Source organism: Leuciscus leuciscus, assembly GCF_965113295.1.
Source record: "Leuciscus leuciscus genome assembly, chromosome: 15".
NCBI lineage: Eukaryota > Metazoa > Chordata > Actinopteri > Cypriniformes > Leuciscidae > Leuciscus > Leuciscus leuciscus.
In genome coordinates this window covers 19,377,584-19,394,760 of record NC_138739.1, presented here as the reverse complement: position 1 = coordinate 19,394,760, position 17,177 = coordinate 19,377,584, and the positions used below count along the sequence as shown (strand labels likewise).

Here is a 17,177-nt window from a genome sequence, read left to right as displayed (position 1 = left end):
CTCGAAGTAGGTGTGCTACTTCTGTTTTTACCATGGTCTCGACGCGCGTCACATAGCGACGAGGGCGCCGGCGAAACTGTAGCGAATAGCCTCTTTTTATAATGTCTAGCACCCACTTCGAAACCCCGGGTAGCCTCGCCCATGCATCTGCATGAATGGCTAGGGGTTGAATGCAAAGCGTGCTCTGGTCGCTCAGCGACAGAGGGGCTTCGGTGTGCTGTAACACAAGGGTCGCGCTTATGACATTCGAGGCAGAGGGCGCGCTGATAACAGCGGGCAGATTGCCCGCGCTCGGCTCCTCTGCGGTGGTTAACCGAGAGGGGGAGGGCTGGGCGAGTCCCGTAGGACTTGTCATGTCTGTGTGTGGATGTGGGCGCGGGATAGCGGGCACATTTACCACACCGAGAGCATTGTCCGCCTGAGCAGAGCGAATGCACGTTGGTTTCGTTTTTACAGAAACCTCGAGACATGCAGGACGTAGTGATTGCGGGCACTGGGCAGTGGGCACATCTGCTACGTTTAATGCGCAATCGAACTGGGTCGATTTTATGTGCGCAAGCCCTGTGTGATGGGCTGTGCTTGTGTGTAGGAATGGGCACTGGGCAGTGGGCATTTTGTCTACACTCATAACACCATCGGCCGTGGCACCAGAAAATTCACTCTTTATGGGATTTATCTGGGTAGCCGTAAAAACGGCATTTGTGTGCAGGCAAGCGGGCAGTGGAACCGGCTGGTTGACTGCAAAATACACTGGAACAGTCACATTTCTTGGAACTGAACGAGCGATGAGTTTTGGTGGAAGTCCGGCCGCGGCGGGACTTGGAAACCGTCATTTCCCTAGGCGTGCTAGGACTTCGGGGCCTCTGGCTTTACCGCAATCCTGGGCCACGGCCCACGCGGGGCGGGGCGGCGGCCAGATGAGCGAGAGCGCGGTCTCGCGCTTCGGGCCTGTCGGCGCTGCGAAGTGGCGGCGGTGGGCGGAGGCTGAGGCTGTGAGCTCTGAGCAGACGGTTTCGCACGGCCTGCTGCAGAACTGGAGCGCTTCGGCAGGAAGTGCTTCATAGCCTGTGACGCTTTCTGTACCTTGGCGAATCTTTCCGCAAAATCTTTGACGGAAGTTCCGAAGAGGCCAGCGGGAGAAAGAGGAGCGTCAAGGAACGCGGCGCGCTCAGACTCAGACATCTCAGAGAGCGTTAGCCATAGGTGTCTCTCAGTCACAGTGAGAGAGGCCATGCTCCGTCCTATGGCCTGTGCAGCAGACTTAGTAGCGCGGAGAGCGAGGTCCGTAGCACTTCTCAAGTCTGGCACGCAAATTGCATCTGGTCCATTCTCGTCCAGCTTTCGGAGGAGATCGGCCTGGAAAATTTGCAGTGTGGCCATAGTATGCAGCGCTGACGCAGCCTGCCCAGCGGCGGAGAAAGCGCGACCGAGCAGGGTTGACGTCATGCGGCAAGCTTTTGAAGGCAGAGCCAGCTTAGCGTGCCGTCCAGCGGAGGGCGGGCAAAGGTGGGCTGCTATCGCTTCTTCGACCGGCGGCAGCGAATGGTAACCTCTGTTTTTAGCATCGTCAACAGCGGAGAATGCTAGCGAAACAGAAGAGCGCATTCTAGCTGAGAAGGGGGTTCCAAGACTTAGCGACGACTTCGTGTAACTCAGGAAAAAAGGGCGCTGGTCTGGACGCAGGCGAAGCGCGCTCCCCGGGAAGAAAATATCCATCCAGCCGGTTGGGAGCAGGCTGTACAGGCGTAGACCACTCGAGGCCGAGGCTCTGACTCGATGCTAGCTCTTTTGCCTGACGATGCGCGGACAGAGGGCGCGAGATCCACAGAGCTCGCCCAATCCTCACTGCCCGATGCCAGGAGAGAGCAGGAATCATCCTCCCCCAATGCGGCTTTTTCATCAGCGTCATCGACGGAAGCGGCGGCAGACGGCGGCCGCTGTCCGTTAGGAAGAGACACTGACGAAGCCGGTGAAGCTGGCGGGCGAACCGGCGAGCTTTGACGGGTTGGGGAAGGTTCCGGGACCCGCTGAGCACGGCGCTTTTTACAGCGCGGCACTACAGCGGGCGGAGGTGCAGTCTCAGTGAAATATGCCAGGCGAGTCCTCAGAGTCACCATAGGCAGTAGCTCGCAGTGATGGCAGCCACCGTCAGCGAGCGCGAGAGCTGCATGATCCTCACCCAGGCAGGAAACGCAGATAACGTGGCGGTCCCCGTCGCTGAGTGTGGCTCTGCACGAGCCGCAGGAAGGCATCTTTAAAAAGACGCAAGCTCTTTTAGACAGTGTGTGTCGCGCCGGCGAACACACACACAACAGAGAGTGTAAAGGATATAGGCGCCGGATAGCGCAGCAGGAAGGCGATTGAAGGCGGCGCGGCCAGCGACTTCAGTGACGACTCGTCCCGCTGCAAGTGCTTCCTCAGACGGCACGGCTTCTCTCCGGATCCAGCGATGCGTGTGCTACGCTGAAGAGATATCAGAAAAATCAGATATCAGCTGCCTGCGAGCTGTATTTATAGGCCTAAGCCACGCCCGTTTCGGTGGGACGTGACGCAGTGGGCGCGAAGCACCCTCATTGGGTCTGACGTCACGCTAGGCCTTGCTCGATAGGCTGCTGCAGTTGCCGCAGAACAGCCAATAGGCACACGAGCCGTCTTGCCTATGTCTGTATGCTGCCGCAACGCGTTTTACAATAATACAAAATTAAGGATAATTTTTTGGCTTCAATATCTCGCGGAAAAGGGATTTTCCCCTAGCGTAAGATACTTACGCAGGACGAGAGACCTCTCGTAAGAGAACTTAAAGCTTTTGCTGCTTCACTCTGCACCCTTTCAAATGTAAAAGCTTCCACAGTAGCACATTTCCTCAATGAGCTAAGTGCACTTTAGATCCTTACCCCTTGCAAGGACCTACCTTCATGTAAATGTTATTAATTTGTTTATTATTTATGTATTTATTTATTTTATCATTTTATTTACTTTTTTATTTATTTTTTATTGTCTTTCTTGATTGTATATTTGAGACTTTGTCGCTGTTACTTATTATAATTTGTAATTATGTCTGCCTTTGAAAATTGTTAATTAATATTGTTTGTTCAATACCTATTTTGTCTGTAAATTTGAATTCAAAAAAAAAAAAAAAAAAAAAAAAATGCGCTGTTAGGAGCTGTGTGCGCCTGCGCCCTCACATCTGCTCTCTGCTAAGGATTTGGTGCGACGTGACACAGTGGCTCCTGTCTCATCAATTTTTCCTGTTATTTTGCAAGTATTATTGTTACAACAACTTAATATGCACACGAGATCTGTAATGCAAATGTATATGCCGCAGATATTTCAAGTAATGACGTTCGGGGTTGTGAATATGTTGATATGCAGACTGTCCGCCATTTTGTGAACGCTGCAACACGAGGTGATTGTGAAATGCGTTTAATTTGATTCAGATTGACTCCATTTACAAGGTTATAGTGTTCATTATGAATTTACTTTAAAATTGTGTTTGGTTTATTAAGTTATGTAAAGATCGGATGCACTTTCTCAGGCAAATGTTTCAGACATACATTCAGCTGATGTAATACTGTGTTATTTCCTGCCGCTGCAGAAAGAAAAATGAATGTTAAAGATGTATGGTTTACATATGTTTATAAGGATCTTATGCATAACATGTTCAGTCAACATAATTGTTATATGCATAAAATATTCTTTTGACTCATTTGAGTAGATGTACAAGAGTCTGTACAAAATGTATTGCCAAGACAGCACACCTTGATCATGCTAAAAACACTACTATCAAGTCACTAACTATCCCTATAGCTTTAATGCTTTGAATCTTTTCCACCTGTGCATTTACATATGCCCCTATAATCACCATGTATTTTACAGGTAACAAACCAAAGGAAGAGGGCTGCAGCATTGCTGTGTCAACCGTGGTAAATAGCCTACAGGAACATCCTTCATGAAGATAGCTATGTGCAGCAAGCTTAAAATTCAAGATTACCTTTCTCAATTTGCATGGGTCTTGGGTTTGCATGGGTCATTTATCTATATTTGTGTAATTGATAAGTTATGTTTAATTCCCTGTAAAGTAGCAATACAATGTTCTCTATTTTTAATCACTTTAAGCCCAGTGTCAGTGAAGATGGTGTGGTCAGTGGAATCCTGGTGTTTGTGGGAAATAGAAGGAAGCTTGCCCAGCACTACGATGTGACCCTGATGACTGAGGTAATTCATCACACATTCATCAACAGTTAGGCTAGCAGTCAAAAGTTTACGTACGCTTTGCAGAATAAACTGCTTCATCAGGGTAGTACTAAATAAAAAGAGAACCTATACATTTTTGTGATCCCTCTTATTGCTAAAATTAACATTTTGCAGATACTGCAAGGTGTATATAAACTTTAAAGCACAACTGTATATCTATCAATTTCATTCATTTGAGCCAAATATAATAATGGACTGGATCTGTTTTATAAACAAATGTTTTCCTTCTGTTTTTTGTTTTGTTTTTTTCCTCAAGGTATTTTTTCTGACTTTTCTGCCTCTTTGGAACATTTCCATTCACATTTACTCTGGAGAGCTTCTGGGACATTGACATAAACAGCACTTTCCAACAACTTCAAAAAAATTGGTGACATGATTTTGGTTTTCTTGTTTTTGTGCCTTTTGGATTTCTTCAGTTTTTGTTTTGTTTTTAGACAAACTTATATTCACTGTAATGCTGGAGTAAGCATTTTGTCCTGTTTAATGTTGGTGCTATGTAAAGTGTGCTATGTTAATATTAGTTTATGTATTAGCCAACATGATCTAACAATGAGCTTTTTTTTTTTTACAGTATTTATTAGTCTTTGTTAATATTAGTTAATTAAAATATAGTTTAAGTTAGTTAATACAATTTATAGTCATTGTTCATGTGAGTTCACAGTGCATTAACTAATTTTAATACACAACTTTTGAATATAATAATGCATTATTAAATGTTGAAATTAACATTAACTAAGACTGATAAATGCTTAAAGTATTATTCATTCTTAGTTCATGTTAACTGAAGTAGTTAACTGATAATACCTTTTTGTAAAGCATTACCCGTTTGAATCTTAGTGTTGTACATGGAATGATACTTTTCTTCACATTTTGTTTGTATCAATTCATGGGTTGTGTGTTTGAGGTACTGTGTGTTTGCTTCTAAAATGATGTGTGTACTGGTAATCCCTAGGTTATGGGGACCAAATTACCCCAAAACTATAGTAATACCAGTAAATTACATGCAAACAATCTTATAAATCCATACAGAATGATGTTTTCTGAAAATGTAAAAATGCTAAATGTTTTCTGTGATGGATGGTTTAGGTACCTTTGTATGCGGGAGAAAATGATTGTGCATAATAAGCATCATTGTCCTCCAGACTCTTTCTAAATGAGTTAATTTAATAGGGATAGTTCACTTTAAAATGAAAATTCTGTCATCATACTCGCCCTCAAAAGTTGTTTCAAACCTGTATTAATTTATTTATTCTGCTGAACACAAAGGAAGATATTTTTAAAAAATGTCCGTATTTTTTTTTTCCTACTATGGAAGTCAATGGGACCAGTTAACTGGTTGGTTACTGACATTCTTCGAAATATCATCTTTTGTGTTCAGCAGAAGAAATAAATTCATACAGGTTTGAAACAACTTGAGGGTGAGTATGATGACAGAATTTTCATTTTAAAGTGAACTATCCCTTTAAGGTGTTGTAACTGTTTATGTATAGTGTTTTTTTGTGCATCAACAGAAAGGTTTTTATGTATTTATTTTAGAGATTTTGTCAGTAAATGTACGTAGAGGGTTTTAAATTGAATTTGTGTTGATTGTAACTAGGTTAAGATTTTTTTTATTCAAATTTGAAATAAATTGCAACTTTATTATTTTTTTTTTTATTACAAATGTATTTAATTATATAATAGTATACATGTATATTACATTAAAGTATATTTTAGTCCACATTAATTGCTTGTCAGTATATTTGGAAGTACACTTTTATCATATTTCAAAGTTCCAAAGCTTCAAAACATTTAATTTGAGCTTAATCTGTGATACATTTGAAATCAATTACATGCAATATGTTTGTCAAACATTACACTTAATTCACATTTAAGTGTATTGTTAACTGACATTAAAGTATATTTTAGTTCACATGAATTGCTTGTCAGTTCATTAAACTACACTTTAACTATATTTTAAATACACTGAAAGTACTTATTATGTATTAAAGTCCCATTTATGTTTAAAAAAACATTCAAAAGTTCAACTAATTGCATTTAATATAAACGTAATTTGTGATACATTTGAAATTAAATACAAATAAAATGCACTTAAGCGGTGAAAACATTACATTTAATTCACACTTAAATGTATTGTTAACTGACATTAAAGTACATTTTAGTTCACATTAATTGCTTGTCAGTGCATTGAGCAGTGCACTTTAAATCAAATTTAAAGACACTAGAAGCAATTATGAAAGTAAATATAAAGTTGTATTAAAGTCCCACTTAAGTGGTACCAAAAAAATCACTCTTAATGACAACTTATTGCATTTTATTTCAAATTAATATGTGATATATTTCAAATCAATTATACTTAATGTGCATTCAGACCGGTGAAAACATTGCATTTGAGTTACACTTAAGTGTATACATTTAAAGTATATTATTTGTATAATAAGTATACTTTATAAAAGTACACTAAAGTGCTTTTTTTTTTTTCACAAGGGTATGATCACGCGCGTGAACTCGACAATCGACTACTGTGGACTTCGACCGAAAACAGGAAGTAAATACAGGTATGTGCGCTGGCTGAATTAACATCACTTTTATTCATATCTTTCACATCTACTGCAGTCAGATTCACCGTGTTCACTCTGAAGGAATTACTCACATGGCTGGGCACTTGTAATGACACATCAAGGATGTTAAGAGGCTAAAAGCAGGTTTAAAACTTGCCCCATTTAAGTCAACAGGGTGCAAATTTTAAAAAGAGGATAACACGGTGTAGGCAACACCGATTTTTGTTGTTCTCTGTACTGACAGCACTCCAAATTTAAAAAAAAAATTCTCCTTTAATTCCCGGGCTCCGTAGGCTATTATCTAAATGTTCCGGGTCAACGCAAATAAAATGCAGAAATCAAATTTCGCATTTTTGTAAAACTTAAAAGTTTTATGTCAATTATTTGATTCAATTAAATAAGCATTGGATATAAGGAAAATAAGTTTGTATGTGAATATCGTTTCACCAGTCTAAAAACGAATAAAGAAGAAAGCATGTTTTTCGTTTTTCAATTACGAGTTTAAAAAGGAAAAGGGAATGGACGCAAAAGTACACGGACCCTACAGCTGCACCAGTGTCCTTATTTGCACATATATTTCATTTGAAGTAGATGTAGAAGTAGGTGTGTCCATAAAAACTTGAAACACGCTTGCACTGGTCTGTATTTGATCTACTGTATGACCCGAGACCCTATGACACGATGACGTAGCTGGATGATTCAATACGTACTGAATGGAGGTGTGTTTGGGTTATAATTCGCATTCGCATGCGTCTATGGTCTTAAGTGACATGTGCTCAATATTGTATTGAGATGATGTTCTAACCTGTGTAGTAGTAGTAACCTACTGATAAATACTATTAAAAAGTAATTATTGATGAATAAGTAATTATTAGAGGTGGGCATAGATTCATTTTTTTAATCTAGATTAATCTAGATTAATTTTGAAATTAATCTAGATTAAAATGGCTCATTTGAATTCTGCCGAAGGCATTCAGAATATGTGTGCTACCCAAATAATGACTATAAAAGTAAGTCTTTGAGAACGGGTTTCTCAAGCCAGGTGGCGCATTAGACCAGGGGCTCATCTCCTGTTTCCAAAATGCATCACAAACTGCTTGAGAAAGCTGTTCTACTCATTGACTGTAAAAGGTTACTACTGTACTGTTACCGTCCGTAGGCAACATTAGGTAGGCCTATGTTATTATCAACTACTATAGGCTATCAATTAGGGATGGGCGATATGGCCTAAAATCTATATTGTGATATACATTGCAGCCTCTTGCGATAACGATATACAGTATATTATAATAAAAGCATTTCAGAACAGATTACACAGACCCATGCTAAACAACTGCTAAATGTATTTTTTTTTAAAGGGTGTATGTAGTTTTGAGAACATATATTGTGCAAGACTGTAAGTATACAACATAATTTTGCAGATAAATAAAATTTAAGTACACTAGCTGCAGAGACTTAAGTAGGTCTAATGTTTATTATGGCTTGGAGTTTATGAAACCCCAAATTTAAAATTAGAATATTGTCTAACTGATGTCTTTTCAGTTAAAAAGAAACACAACAACGATTCTTAAAATCGAGATTATGTGCTACACCACTAAGATATATTGGAATGGGAATAATACGCGCGCGCTGGTATTCAGTGATATCATGTTTCGTTTTGAATTTGAGGTGGTCGAACGGATTAGTCGTGTGTTAACTTACCGAACTGTTACCCCACACACTCTGTATATAGTTTGCTGCTGCTCGTCTGACGGCTTAAACCCGAACCAAGTCCAAATAATGGATGTTGCACCGATCTTTTTCACCAGCTTTCACTTTCAGCCGTGTTTACTTAAGATGACGACGAATATGCGTTGCAGCCGGGTTTACTTCGCGGCCGCGGGTAGATTGCGTCATCATAGCTTGTGTAGTATATAGAGCCATCTCCCAACCCAACTTGGAGAATAGATTAACGGCGATATTTTTTTTATCGCGCGATAAGAGTCTCGCGTTAACGCAGCACGTTAACGCCGATAACGGCCCACCACTAGTAATTATTTACATAAATGTGATGCTTTCCTAGTTTCTCTCTACATCGTCCTTCGGATGAGACGTTAAACCGAGGTCCTGACTCTCTGTGGTCATTAAAAATCCCAGGATGTCCTTCGAAAAAGAGTAGGGGTGTAACCCCGGCATCCTGGCCAAATTTTCCCCTTGGCCTCTGTCCATCATGGCCTCCTAATCATCCTCATATACTGATTGGCTTCATTGCTCTGTCTCCTCTCCACCAGTAAGCTGGTGTGTGGTGGGCGTTCTGGCACAATATGGCTGCCGTCGCATCATCCAAGTGGATGCTGCACATTGGTGGTGGTTGAGGAGATTCCCCCCTTCTATGTAAAGCGCTTTGAGGTCTCAGAAAAAGCGCTATATAAATGTAACAAATTATTATTATTATTATTATTACATAACGTTACATGCAAAATAGTTAATTTTACATTACAATTACAAAAACATTACAATTAAATCACATGATTTTAAACCTAAATGTGATGGATTTAATGCGTGTATACAGAACATTTTAAAATAAAGCCATTTTATTTTATTCAGGTCATATTTGCTGTTGAGTGGAAGCAAAAATGAGTCAAGTAATTGTCTCTGTAATTTTTATCCTAGAGGTAGGCGTACAATACAATACGGTCTGTAAACAACTTAAAATACCAGTACACATTCAAGGGAAAATGCTAAAATAATAACAGCATCAAGAAACTAAATCTTGTCAGAAAAAAGTGCTTAATGATATTTTGCCTGGTAAGAGTTCCTTCTTTAACCCCCTGAGGTCTACGGTATCGCCGGCGATACCAGCTCGCTTTTTTTTTATTAGTGTAAAAGAAACTCATAAATACTCTGTTGACTTTGATTTTCCATAGGAGTTTCATACATCAATCGATTCTGTTAAATGTGTATTATTTTTGTATATACTCACAATAAAAACAAAGTGTTGTGCTTTTTGCCAAATAAAGAAAAATAAACACGAAGCGAGTTCTGCCTTCTCTCTGCCAGTGTAGTCCATTCTGAAACGCGTCCGAAAATTAACAATAACTCAGCGAATACTCAGTCAAACAGACATACAGACACACAGGCATGAAGCTTGAATTCTCTTCTTTTAAATGAAGTAATTTATATAAAAAACAAATATTCTCATCTTGTGAAATCTGTATTAAAAGAGAGCGATTCCAGTCGAGCTTATCTCAGCTCATTACGTTATAATCGGCCCCGCCCACGGAGAGCGCGCGCTATTCAAACGCAAATGGCTGAGGCAATCCTGTGAACGCCCCCATCAGCTCGAGAAAACACACAAGTTTATTTAGATAATTGTTTACACCGTCTTGCAGCGCTGTGAGGAATAATACTAATGGAAAATGTCCCTCAGAAGTGCGGGTATATTGAGGAGCGAGCTGAGGAATACTAGTACGTTTTTTCCTTCTCACGTGAATTTCTTCACGTGGGTTTCTGTTTATGAATGAATAAACGGCAGAGATGCGCGCTGTTTACCACAGCTGGCAAAGACAGTTTAAATTTAAATCGCGTGTGTGAATGAATGATGATGTTTTAGCAAACTGCATTGCTATACTGAGATAAGTAAACATCGACTGAATGGTGAAATAAAATGTATTAAACTGCAAATTAACAATATGCCCTAATATTTCATGAAAACAACGTTACAGTCAGACGAAATATGAAAGACAACATTTTGTTGACTAGATTTGGGTACAGTTTTTACTGTAGAATATACTGCCACATCAAATAAGCTTTTGTTTAGCAATTTCTATGTATAAAATACTATTTTTGTCAAAAATAAAGTCATCAACTAAGATGTTAGCTGTTCCAATGTTGGTTATATTCAAACTAATGAATACATAGATAAAATGTAGGCCTATAATCATTTTTTTTTACAAAGAAAGAGTACACTTGAAATATTGTTGAAATTGTAATTAGTGGTGCTTTTCAAAGCAACACTATTGTTATTCTCCATACTTATTATTCTTATTATTATTATTCTTCCACACAAAAGTTTGGCGCGTAACTCGTCCCGCACCGTTTGTCACAGACCCATGAATGAGGTGTCAAATCGACCAGCGTATTGAGGAGAGGTGTGCTATGACTTTTATAAGCGATCGGGGGTACGGTGATCGCCCCAGGGGCGAAAAAGCGGCCGAAAAAATCCCATAGACTTAACATTGCGACGAACTTTGATGACTCGTAGCTCTGAGTGAGGATTTCGCAGAAACGTGTGATTTGCCACATTTGAAGAGGCTGACAGGCTCTGTAAGAACATACCTCACAATGGGGTAAAAGTTGCACCCCTGGGGGTCAGGAGCTGCCCAAAGTTTCCCATTGACTTACTATGGTGTAGGACGGCCCATGAAATGGGCCGTCCTACACCATAGCATGTGTTTTTCCTACTATGGTAAATTACATAAGGTTTTTGTATTGAACATAGCTCTGGATCACAGTGTCATAGAGACAAGGGGGCGGGCTCATTTTACTCAGATGACCAATCAGTCTCTCAGGATCATTGTGAAGCTATCAAGCCACGCCCTAGCAACCATTTAGAGCACCTTAGCAACAAGTTCCATAGACTTCCATTGAAAGACATCAAAGGGATATCTCCGGACTGATTTGTCATAGAAACATGAGGGTGGTCTCATTTGACTCGGAGCAGCAAACAGCCAATCATGAATCACCTCAACACTTCCTAGCCCATCCCTAGCAACCATTGTCGAGCACCTTAGCAACCAAAATCCAAAGAGGGATATCTTCCATTCTGAATGTCACAGAGGCATGGGAGTTGGTTTATATCATTCATACTGACAAGCAGCCTTTGGAGTTTCATGACTGGCAGCTGCCAAGCCACTCCCTAGCAACCAAACAGAGTACCCTAGCAACCAAAATCCAAAGAGGGATATCTTCCATTCTGAATGTCACAGAGGCATGGGAGTTGGTTTATATCATTCATAGTGACAAGAAGCCTTTGCAGTTTCATCATTGGCAGTTGTCAAGCAACTCCATAGCAACCAAACAGAGTACCCTAGCAACCAAAATCCAAAGAGGGATATCTTCCATTCTGAATGTCACAGAGGCATGGGAGTTGGTTTATATAATTCATACTGACAAGCAGCCTTTGGAATTTCATGATTGGCAGCTGCCACGCCACTCCCTAGCAACCAAACAGAGTACCCTAGCAACCAAAATCCAAAGAGGGATATCTTCCATTCTGAATGTCACAGAGGCATGGGAGTTGGTTTATATCATTCATACTGACAAGCAGCCTTTGGAGTTTCATGACTGGCAGCTGCCAAGCAACTCCGTAGCAACCAAACAGAGTACCCTAGCAACCAAAATCCAAAGAGGGATATCTTCCATTCTGAATGTCACAGAGGCATGGGAGTTGGTTTATATCATTCATAGTGACAAGAAGCCTTTGCAGTTTCATCGTTGGCAGTTGTCAAGCAACTCCATAGCAACCAAACAGAGTACCCTAGCAACCAAAATCCAAAGAGGGATATCTTCCATTCTGAATGTCACAGAGGCATGGGAGTTGGTTTATATAATTCATACTGACAAGCAGCCTTTGTAGTTTCATCATTGGCAGCTGCCAAGCCACTCCCTAGCAACCAAACAGAGTACCCTAGCAACCGTTTAGCAAGACCTATATCTCTGCATCAGAACATCGTATAGAGATGGGAGTTGGTTTATATCATTCATACTGACAAGAAGCCTTTGCATTTTCATCATTAGCAGCTGCCAAGCCACTCCCTAGCAACCAAACAGAGTACCCTAGCAACCAAAATCCAAAGAGGGATATCTTCCATTCTGAATGTCACAGAGGCATGGGAGTTGGTTTATATCATTCATACTGACAAGCAGCCTTTGGAGTTTCATGACTGGCAGCTGCCAAGCAACTCCGTAGCAACTAAACAGAGTACCCTAGCAACCAAAATCCAAAGAGGGATATCTTCCATTCTGAATGTCACAGAGGCATGGGAGTTGGTTTATATCATTCATAGTGACAAGAAGCCTTTGCAGTTTCATCGTTGGCAGTTGTCAAGCAACTCCATAGCAACCAAACAGAGTACCCTAGCAACCAAAATCCAAAGAGGCATATCTTCCATTCTGAATGTCACACAGGCATGGGAGTTGGTTTATATCATTCATACTGACAAGCAGCCTTTGTAGTTTCATTATTGGCAGCTGCCAAGCCACTCACTAGCAACCATATAGAGTACCCTAGCAACCAAAATCCAAAGAGGGATATCTTCCATTCTGAATGTCACAGAGGCATGGGAGTTGGTTTATATCATTCATACTGACAAGCAGCCTTTGGAGTTTCATGACTGGCAGCTGCCAAGCAACTCCGTAGCAACCAAACAGAGTACCCTAGCAACCAAAATCCAAAGAGGGATATCTTCCATTCTGAATGTCACAGAGGCATGGGAGTTGGTTTATATAATTCATACTGACAAGCAGCCTTTGTAGTTTCATCATTGGCAGCTGCCAAGCCACTCCCTAGCAACCAAACAGAGTACCCTAGCAACCGTTTAGCAAGACCTATATCTCTGCATCAGAACATCGTATAGAGATGGGAGTTGGTTTATATCATTCATACTGACAAGAAGCCTTTGCATTTTCATCATTAGCAGCTGCCAAGCAACTCCATAGCAACCAAACAGAGTGCCCTAGCAACCAAAATCCAAAGAGGCATATCTTCCATTCTGAATGTCACACAGGCATGGGAATTGGTTTATATCATTCATACTGACAAGCAGCCTTTGTAGTTTCATTATTGGCAGCTGCCAAGCCACTCCATAGCAACCAAATAGAGTACCCTAGCAACCAAAATCCAAAGAGGGATATCTTCCATTCTGAATGTCACAGAGGCATGAGAGTTGCTTTATATCATTCATAGTGACAAGAAGCCTTTAGAGTTTCATCATTGGCAGCTGCCTAGCAACTCCATAGCAACCAAACAGAGTACCCTAGCAACCATTTTACAAGACCTACATCTCTGCATCAGAATATTGTATAGAGATGGGGGTTGGCTCATTAGTTTAGGTTGGAAAACAGTCTGTAAATATCACCATGGTAACTGTGTATTCACACCCTAGCAACCGTTTAGAGCCACCTAGCAACCATGTTGCAACATATAGAAGCCATATTTTAGCTCCACAACATCATACAGACATGGTTGTTGGCTCGTATGCAATCATGTACAACACCCAAGCAACCGAGTGGCGAGTTTTGCCACTGCAAGCACCACTTCACATTTTCTTCAGGAAATGTACATTCTAGTGTTGTGATTACTATTCACCTAGACAAAACTTCGGCGCGTAACTCGCCCCACACCGTTTGTCACAGACCCCTAAATGAGGTGTCAAATCGACCGGTTTATTGAGGAGAGGTGTGCTATGACTTTTATAAGCGATCGGGTGTACAATGTTCGTCTGGCGGGCGAAAAATTAGCCGAAAAATTTCCCATAGACTTAACATAGGCTCAAAATTTGCAAAATCATATCTTTGATTCAGAAGGTCATAGAGCCTTGGTTTTGGGCTCTTTTGATTTGTCCTATCAAGCAGCCAATAAGTAGTGACATAACAACTTCATAGCCACGCCCTAGCAACCAGTTACAGGCCCCTAGCAACCATTGAACAACATTTACAAGCCATATCTCAGCAACAAAACATTGTAAAAACACAGAGTTGGGCATTTTTTGACCCAGACTTGCAAATACTCTTTATATATTACCCCATAAACTGTATAAACAAACCGTAGCAACCATTTGGAGTACCCTAGCAACCGTACAAACACATGAATGAGCTATATCTCAGCACCAGAACATCGTATAGACATGGGGGTTTGTTTGTTTGTTTTGGTTGGGAAACCAGTCTGTAAATATCATCATGGTAACTGTGTAACCACACCATAGCAACCGTTTAGAGCTACCTAGCAACCATATTGCAACATATAGAAGCCATATTTCAGCTCCACAACATCGTACAGACATGGTTGTTGTCTCGTATGCAATCATGTACAAAATCCTAGCAACCGAGTGGTGAGTTTTGCCACTGCAAGCACCACTTCACATTTTCTTCAGGAAATGTACATTCTAGTTCTTGTTGTAATTGTAACCGTTTTAATAAAATAGCAAAACATATTTACAAGATAGATGTAAGCAAAATCTTAAATGGTCAATATAAGTCTTCTTCTAAATATATCTTTTGTCCTTGCATTGTGGCTCAGTCAGTGTCACACCTGAGTGAATGGCTCATCATTATGCAGAGTGGGTGTATTCTAAGGTGTAAACCACTCCTCGTTCACGCCCCCTCGCATATTGGCTTTCCAAGCAAAACCTGTTTTACATCAATTTAAATCAATGTATGGTTTTATGTGAACGATAGAGCAAGACTATTTTCACATAATTTTGAAGAAAAAACTATAGGCGACGACATCCATTAGTCAAAAGTCTTATTGCCACATATTTAGTATGTGTTTTGTGGCCTTATTTCAAAAACTGTAATTTTTAGTTTTTTCGATAACCACGCATAAACATTATTCTCTCAAAAATGAAAACATGTACATACATGTGGCTCACATATTATTGTAGTCCTGTTTGTGCTATATAGAGTGAATTTACACCTTTGCCATTAATATGTTTATAAGCAACTGAAAAAAGCACAAATGTCAGAGCATGTCAGAACACCCCCAGGGCCCAAAAAAACGCTCAGACTCCAGAGGGTTTATGGCTATACAAATTTGTCCACAGTGATCTGTACATAAGGTTCCTCTTGCCACCCATCCCTTAAAATACGGAATCGTCCCGTACTTACAAGTAAGATGATGTGTCCAGTATCAAATCAATAAGGGACGGGATTTGTCCCGTATTTTTCATTAGGCACACACATAGTTGAATAAAAACATAAGGATTTTGCAGTATGGATAATACTAATAGCAAATACAAAGAAATCAATTTCACAATAAGTAGTAGAGAAGCTCATTGCATGATTGCATTTTAGCGACTTTGTTTCTATAGCGACGGAGTCGACGGAGTTTTATGTTCGTACGTACATCATGTCATGAGTAGGCTACATTAAAAAAATAAAATAAAAGAGTTTAATATACAAACTGATCACAGCAGTCAGATCACGCAGTTGTCACTCAAGTGATCATTTATATTTAACTTAAATTCAGTTTTTTTTTTGTACAGACCAAAACACACCACTGCGCATGCGCGTCCAGTACGTATTGGATCATCCAGCTGCGTCATCGTGCTACAGGCTGCAGCGAGGACCTCTTGTATGACCCACGTGGTAAGGGTTGTTAAACTAATCGTTGTGCTTCCACGAGTGAGTGAGTGCTCTCACGAGTGCACCGCTGTTTTTTTAATTCTCCACTGTAATGCGATCTCATGTGTGCAGTGCAGTGATTGGATTGAATGAGCTCTTTCTCATGATTAAATGTTGCTCGGGGCCTAACTACTGTATCATAATTACAAGTAGTCATGTGACCTGTTAAACTATGTAAGATACTCACTTGAATGTGTTGAGTTGACAGTGTTTATCCTGCAGCAGAGCAGCGATCTGATTCACTCCTGTGTCTCCTAGTTCATGTAAACTCAGATTCAGCTCTCTCAGGAGAAACGGGTTTTTACCCTCAATTCCAATCACATACTGACAGGCTTCATCTGCAGCAGGACCCAAAAACCTGCAGAAGGGGATTTAAAGCAGGATCCAATACAGTTAGCACTGCATTACAAAACATGTTAAGATTATCAAACATTGTTTGTAATAACAAGTTCTAGTTACTTTTAACTTAAAAAAATAAAATAAAAATTATGTTAAATATAAAAATAAGTAATTTTTTTGAAAACAAAGTCACAATTAAATCAAAGAAAATCAGCGTTACTACATATTACAAAAAAGGAAGACAGAGACATCCCAAAGAACACAAGGGCATATAATCACTAGATCATGATTCTCAAAAATGGACAGTGAAATGAGTGTTTCAAGATCTTTCTAGCTTTTAAGCAGGAGATGAGAAATTTAGAACAGGGACTAGCTTGTGACAGCTAAGCATTCATAGTGACTTCACTTATTGTCTTACTATCGTTATGGAGCAAAATTCACCAAGCGCTGGATTGTTCATCCACTAATAGGAAACATGATCTGTGTTTGATTCCACCATTGATTCCAAAACATAAACAAGTCCACTATCAATGCACCACCTACTGGCGAGTTTGTAAGGGAGGATCTCTATCTTAAGAAAAGATGGAAGAGAGTTCAGTTTCTGGCAAATGAGTTTTGGACCAGGTGGAGTAAGGCAGCTGA

At 40.4% G+C, this 17,177-nt stretch overlaps 1 protein-coding gene across 1 annotated transcript in view; it reads right to left on the bottom strand.

Moving 5' to 3' along the window:
* Window positions 1-17,177, bottom strand: part of LOC309475586 (uncharacterized protein) — a 388,909-nt gene that overhangs the window by 61,070 nt on the left and 310,662 nt on the right. Inside the window, exon 88 of the mRNA XM_082138404.1 lies at window positions 16,384-16,554. Within this exon, the coding sequence (XP_081994530.1) occupies window positions 16,384-16,554 (171 nt within the window). The remainder of the gene's footprint in view (window positions 1-16,383; window positions 16,555-17,177) is intronic.